Below are 7844 nucleotides of genomic sequence, written 5' to 3' on the forward strand. Positions count from 1 at the left end.
TTTCCAAATTTTAAAATCCAGCAAAATCATCATGGTGCTGGCCATTTTCTTCCAATATTCTGGTGCTTTCAAACTCCTCAAGAATATTTTGAAATGGCTATCTGTTACATTTTGTAGCTATTTAAATACTTTGAGTGTTTTTGAAATGAAAAAAAAAAAAATTACCAATTTTTTTATCAAGGCCCATAGGCTACTCGAGTAAAAGGTTTAAAGAGTTTGTCAGGAGGACAGTGAAACAATTATGTGATGATGGTTGAGACTGGTCAGGTTATTTAAGAAGACAGCTTGACAAAAATTTGTTAACATTAAACTTGAAAATGACTGTTATAGTCAGTTGGAAATCAGCCCTGTAATATTGTGACATGTTCTCTTCTCTACAGTCCCTTTGTCACAGAAGAGATGTTGCTAGTCTTTCTCTACTCTTCTTTTATTTTCTGACGAATGTGTGCTATAATCGCTTCTGTTAGCAACTGTTTCCACATCCTGTCACAATTCTGTAGATCACATCTCATGGTTTTCAAAGTATTCTTGAAGCTACAGCGACGAATTTTGAATCTAACGTGAATTATCATGATGCAAATCATTCTTCCAATATTCTGGTACTTTCTAACTTTCGAACGCACAAATAGTACACAGAAATGGCATTTTTACAGCTATGAAATATTTCAAAATCAAATAAAAAAAAAAAAAAAAAAAAAAAAAATGTAACCGCCAATCTTCTTTGAGTGTAGTTTGTCAAACTCTGCAATCTTTCTGTTGAACAGAGACCCATGGTGTAAGGGATAACATATTAAGTAAAACTCGGTTCTAACCCGACCCTCTCTTCTGAGAGTTGAAGGTTCAATCCTTAGTGTGAGTAATACTAAGAATACAATTGTGAATGGCCTAAGAATGTGGATTAAATAAACGTTCCCGTTTGAATTTCCATGCAAATTGCAGAGTTTGACAAAGATTCCTGAATTCGATCAGATGCATCTAAAGAAGGTTGGAGGTTACATCGTTTGAAACATCATGAAAATCACACTCAAGATGACAAGTGTAGTAGATATTGAACATATATAGAACATTATGTAGAATAAATGAAGCCTTTTTTATATAATAATATGATAGAGAGGGAAAGAGAGAGAGAGAGAGAGTTATAAAGATAATAAAATCTAATGAAAATTTGATATCTATTTGAAATCAATGCTGTACTATTATTTCTAGTAATAATGGAGATTTGGTCTGTTTGAAGCTGAAACTATATTACTATCTTATATTTAATTTGGGAGGTGGGGGGTTTGTGTATCTGTTTTAAAGTCATACCTTCCTCCTAGGGATTCATTCCTCCTGTTTGGAGGGGATAGTATAATATTTCTTATGTTGTTATAAGACCATCCTCTATGGTGTTAGCTCCTTTTTTTTTTTTTTTTTTTTTGATGGAGGAGGGTGTGTAGTATCTGTTATTCCTCACAACCATAATAGTGCTAATGTAGTAGTATATGTTTGTGCATCATGATATCCTCCTTCCAGACATTACCATCTTCTGAGAGGAGGAGGGGGAAACAGTATAGCATGTTTGTTTGCTATATATACTATAAAAATAAGATCCTAGTTGCATAATTTTGCTAATTAAAGTAACTTACTTTTATAACCTTGTCTTGTACTAATATTTGTCTCCTACCTAAGTGGCCATGCAATAATCTCTGAGGATTCCTTAGTGATCTAGCTTAACCAAGACTTAACTGTTGCCAAGTGTATTTCAAAACTTTGACTCTCTCTTGTCAAATCGTAACACTTTTAAAAATTTCTATGCTCACACTGTTTGACTATTTTTGCTTTCTTTCGTACTTTTCATTTTTACGCTTCTTGGCTTTTGGGTTGGGATCAAAGTATAGTATCTGTTCTGTCTTCAGTTGGTGAGAGAGAATTTTATTAAACTGAATCAGTTTTTTTTCCCTAATCCAGAGTGCCTTCTTTTAGGGAGTTGCATTTTCCCCCACATTCATAACATACCTTGTATCTAGCTCTGCCCCTGTAGAAAATGAAAAGAGACTTTTAATTTTTAGAAAACTAAAATGATGGGCATATGCACCTTAATTCTAACATATATTAACTATTAAATTGTTTGTAATACCAATATGTAAAGCAATATAAATTATTTTGTGCTTACAAAATAATTTTAACACTATTGATAATGCTTACCCATTCATTTATTTCGTACCATTTTTGTTTGAATCCATGTTTTAAAACATGATGTAAATCATAAATCTTTGCCTACAGATTATTTCATGGTTCTTGCCCTACTGCAATGTTTAAATACTGCCTTGTGCTGTGGCTGAACAGACCAAACCTGCGTCAATATACATTCACTTTAGGCCCTCTGCATGATCACACTAGTGTTTGCTCAGAGATGTACTAGCGATCTTCTGCCGCATTATGTTCTGCAGTCCTGAACACTCTACCTCAGAATTGTGTGATTGGACATGTATCACTGTCACATTTTCGGAGTTTTGTATTGATTATCATAACGTTCCTCAAATTTATGCATTCCCTAATAATTTTAGTAGTCTCTGTCTATTGCTAATGGTTTTATGACCATGGCTTAATAAAGGAAAAAAAAATGTCACACCAAAGCTATAATTATTTTGTTAAGGTAATGTTTGGAGCTCTGTTTAAAAGAACACCCAAACAACTCAGTTGGTAGAACATTAGACTGAAGGGTTTGGTTTCCATTCATGGCATCTGCTTTATTTGTTTGGAATTTGTTATTTATTATTAACTAGCAGGGCTACCCGGCGTTGCTCGGGACCGTATAAACAATGAAAAAACAAAAGCAGATATTGAACATATGTTTTATTCTTAGGGGAGAGGAATCTTTCATCTCAAGTTTTAGCGTTACAAACATTTGTCTTTTATATATATAGATAATGACAGGTTTTTTTGGGGCCCCCCTCGAAGATAACTGATCAGTTGACCAACTTCTAGTGGTCCGTTTGACGTGAAATTTCGATATTTGTCATCCTGGTGATGGGGCTTCGATATGATACCAAATTTGTCAAGTTTGGTTCCGTCTTTCAAAAGTTTTAGCGTTACAAACAAACATACATACATACATACATACACACAGACGTTTGGCTTTTATATATATAGATGAAATATTCTCCATTTTCTAAAAGTAGTTAAGATTTCGAATGTTTCAAAATGAGACAAATTTTGTAACTTATTAGATAAAAAAAAATTGTGACTGATTTACAGACAAGATCTCTATTTTTATAAGTTTTTTTTGTTTATTGTGTTTTAGGTTACCCGCGAAATGAAAGAGCTTAATAACAAAATTATTGAATGTTCCTGGGATTCCGAGAAAAATGTATGGAAGTTCATGAGGCAACGAACAGATAAATCCTTCCCTAATAGTTACAATACAGCCATGGGTAAGTATATTACATAAATTTTCTGTTTTTTTTTCTGTATATTTTTTTTTTGTATTTACATATTGCCAATATTATCTTTTGTTTTAGTTCTTATAATTTTTTTATTTATTGGAACAACATTCAACCCAATTTTTTTTGTCTAAGCATCAATTTTTTTGTTTTACTTCTCTGAATGTTATGCCTTATGTAAAAATCTTTTATACCCTCGTTCGCTGTTCTCATAGTTGTGGTTGGCACCATCATTACTATCATTGTTTTGAATCAACTTGTTTAGTTTATAACATTTATTTTATTCAAAGACAGAAAACAGTGAGAAGCCAATATGTTTGCATGTGAGAGATTGACAGTCACTTTATTTTAGCTATTTTTTAAAAAACTTTTAGTCAAAATTTTTTAAAAACGTTTAGTCAGTATTTTTTTTAAAAAGCTTTATTTTTGCCCGTATTTCTTGAAAAACTTTATTTTTTTACATTTTTTAAAACTTGTGATATTTTTTTTTGATTTGGCAAGATTACTGCTAAGTTATACACACGTTAAATTTTTTTTCCCCTCAGGTGTCTGGAACAGTATCAGATGTCCAGTAACTAAAGAAATTCTCTTAAACACCATTGAAGGCAGTCGGTGGATGCCACCACCACGACCTCATCCCCCTTCAGGGCAACCAACCGTACCTATATCAAGAGATCAAGAATTAATGCCACCACCCAAAAAAGTCGCCCGTATGTGATGTCTTACTGGAACGAACATTTCCATCTCCACCCAACCTCAGCTAAAAACAATTTTGTTTTTATTTCACCCCCACCCCCAAAAAACTGAATTTGACTTTTACCACCATGTTTCACATTTTCCCCCTTCCCAACAAGACTGAAAAGAAAAGAAAGAGAAAAAAATGAAGAAAAAAACAATTTTCTTTCTTATTTTTTATTTTTTTTTAACTTTTTACTAAAGATGCTGTGGTAGAAGCAAAATTAATTTTTTTTTAATTCTTTTTAAATAATTGAGTATTAGGGTTATATTGAAGTTTTAAAATTTAAAATGTCAGTTCTTGTTCAGAACTCTCCCTATATTGAAAACAAAAACATTAGAAATATCTGTATGACGTATGTATCTTTGATGGAATAAAAAGATAATATTCCTAAAATTATGTTAATTGATTAAATAGTTTTATTTTTAACTAAGAAAATCCAATTTTATAAGTTGACAAAAAGGGACTGTTGCGTGTTGACAAGTAATATAATAATTAAAAATTGTGAGATCAGCTTTGTAATACCTACGATTACTCATTAATTGCTTAAAAGCATTTAAAAAGGATTTTCTTTGTACAAATAAAACTACTTGATCAATTTACTTGATTTTTGGAATATTATCTTTTTGTTTCATCATGGGTATGTACGTCATACAGATTTTCTGTATTTTTGTTTTTAATATGAGGGGAATTCTGCCAAATTTGTTATTAGTTTTCTCTCATTTTGCAAACAACAATAGGATAAAATAATATGCCATTCCATTTTGCTCCATTTAATTTTTGAGGATTTCTTTTCTCAATATTTTGATAACAAATAATAAAATCGAGTTGTTTTTTATTAAAAAATGCAATTGAAACGTCTTACAAATTTTAGTTCAATTTTTTTTATAATTTTGCAAATATTAATTGACAAATAATAAAATCAAACAATATTAAGAATAGAATTTAAATATGTAACAAATATGGCATATTCAATGCAGACTATTGCCCAAAAAATTGTCTTTTATGCAATGGCATCAGAGAAATTCATGGAGATTATGAAAATTTTGGTTCTTTTCCAGAATTTTCCCTATATTAAAAAACAAAAATAAAGAAATATCTGTATGATGTATGTACCCGTGATTAAATGAAAATATCACATTCCAAAAATCATATAAATTAGTGAAGTAGTTTTATTTTTAAACAAGATCAAAATTAATGAGTAACAGAAGGGCAGCTGTCTTATCAGCCATTTTGAAAACAATCTAAAAAAATAAAGGGTGATGAATCAAATAAAACTTTGTAATGCTTACGAATTCCCATTAATCACTTAAAAAATGATTTTCTTTTTTAAAATAAAACTACTTGATCAATTTATGTAATTTTTGGAATACTTTGTTTTGCCACAGAACATATATCATAAAGATTTGTTTTTGTATTTTTGTTTTTTAATATAGGGAGAATTATGGGCAAGAACCCAAATTTTCCCTGTACTTCTCTCATAGCATGAAATTTTTACAAAGACACCAGCTGTCTTCTACACAGTTTTTGAATTAGAAAATTAATTAAGCTTTGAGAAAAGAAAACACAATATTTGCAAAAAAAAAATATATACATCTGCAAAAAAAAAAAAAAAAAAATTAAGTTGGATGAAATAATACAACATATTATTTTGCCCTGTCACTGCTTGCAAAATGAAACAATACTAATGGCAAAAATTTGGCATCCATTGTAAAGCTAAAAGCTTTAATATAACCAACATTAAATTTACTTTTACTTTTTAATGGTTTCTGAGTAGGTAGAGCGGGAACGCTCTGTTCACTCAGACTTGAGTTTGATCCCATCCAGCACCAACCAACATTTAATTCTATTATAGTCGATATAGGGATATCAGTCTAATTATTGGGATTCTGTTTAAACAAACACAAAAAAAAGGAATGGAACTTTTAAGTCACCCTTGACTGCGATCAAACACTTTTTAACTTTAAAAATTTGGTTATATTCATCTAAAGTCCCCATAAGTTTTGTGCGAGCCTGTTCAAAATCAGTGAGGATTCAGAATCACTCCTTTATTTTTTTTTTTAATTATTAGAAAAGTTTACCATCACGTAATAATGTAAACACTATTTCTTTTTTTTTTTTGTAAAGCAATTTATTGAAATTAAAAAAAAATCATGCAAATGATTGAAAATTATAAAAGAAAAAAAAATGTTTTTATTTGTATATAATTTATAATTAAAATATGTTTGATATAACAATTTTTTTTTTTTTTTTTTAAATAAAACTTGAAAGGTTAACTAAAGTACCCCGAAGTTTCCTGTGCTGGCGGCAAATCAAGGCAACTATTTTGGGATATATTCTATATTGGATAATTCTTTCTTCAGATGCATTGTGATGGACCCCAATTAGAGCAGGCAATCAATCGATTTGATTAAAAAATTGGCTAATTTATTGATTTCGATGGCAATAAAAATATGGGAGTGTGAAATATTCGTTGATCATCATTCAGTGCTGGATAATGTCAGGTCTCTTTGCTAGTTTTCAATAATTTGCATGATTCTTTTTATTTCAATAAATTGCTTCAATAGTGTTTACATTATTACGTAATGAAAAACCTTTCTAATAATTAAAAAACAAAAAAAAACAAAAGACAAGTCTGAGCCTTCACCGCTTTCAAGAACAGGCTTGCATAAAACTTCAGGGGACTTTAGCTGAATATAAACAAATGTTTTTAAAATATTTTTGTTTTTGACTTTAAGTTGAACAATATTAGCTGGTTTCATCGATATAAGAGACACATTTGAGAATAGGTGTGTATATATATATATATATATATATGTGTGTGTGTGTATATATATATGTGTGTATATATTGTGTGTGTATATATATATATATTTGTTTACTGTTTTATGGGAAAGAATTTCAACAAAGTGCTCGATTACAAAGAAAACATTTTTCGATATAAGAGCTAAATATTTATTTATATAAAATTGTACAGAAGTTCAGAAAAACATGTTTTTCTGACCTTCTGTACAATTTTTATGTGTGTGTGTGTGTGTGTTTAATCCCAAAGAAAAACGCATTTCTGTTTAGATTGCCATAGCCTCTCATGGTTCTCCACTTTTTGGTCAGGTTATGCTCAATAAAACTGTCTCTTTTTGACTTACGTTTTCTGTCTAGCAGAAGTCTTGCCGGTGTATACCAAGGAAAAGTTCTTTTTGATTAATATTTTCAAATTCTAGTTTAATTTTAAAACTCTACATGAAAAACTTTACTTTGAAATGTTTCTTTTTCAGAATGATTTTATTTTTAATAAAATGTTATAATCAAAATATATTTTTGTTAAGCTTTACGTTAGTTTTTTTTTTTTTTCAGAATGGTTTTCTATAATTAAAAATATTTTTAAAGTTTGCATACAAAAATAGTCTCTACTTTTCAATATATATTTTTTTAATATCCTGTAATAAAATCATTCTTTAGTTTTTACATTTACGTGTGTTTTTAAAATTTACATGAAAAATATTTTTGCTTGAAATGTTTTTTTCTTTTTTTTTTAATATTTTGTAATAAAATATTTTTTAGTCTTTGCATTGAAATGTTTTCTAGTTTACATGAAAAATTAAAAAAAAAATTTAAATTATTTTTATTGCAAGATATTTAAAAAAAATATATTTAAAAGTAAAGACTGTTTTTATGCAGACTTTTAA

The 7844-nt window shown here is 29.4% G+C and overlaps 1 protein-coding gene across 1 annotated transcript in view; it reads left to right on the top strand.

Annotated features, from left to right (window-relative positions):
• LOC145279818 (mRNA-capping enzyme-like) overlaps nt 1-4381 on the top strand; it is an 83064-nt gene extending 78683 nt beyond the window's left edge. Inside the window, exons 17-18 of the mRNA XM_080131187.1 lie at nt 3284-3413; nt 3968-4381. Of these exons, the coding sequence (XP_079987313.1) occupies nt 3284-3413; nt 3968-4140 (303 nt within the window). The 3' untranslated portion in view covers nt 4141-4381. The remainder of the gene's footprint in view (nt 1-3283; nt 3414-3967) is intronic.
• The last annotated feature ends 3463 nt before the right edge of the window (nt 4382-7844 follow it).

This window comes from Euprymna scolopes, chromosome 7, assembly GCF_053919585.1.
Source record: "Euprymna scolopes isolate OS-2025 chromosome 7, ASM5391958v1, whole genome shotgun sequence".
NCBI classification, from domain to species: domain Eukaryota; kingdom Metazoa; phylum Mollusca; class Cephalopoda; order Sepiida; family Sepiolidae; genus Euprymna; species Euprymna scolopes.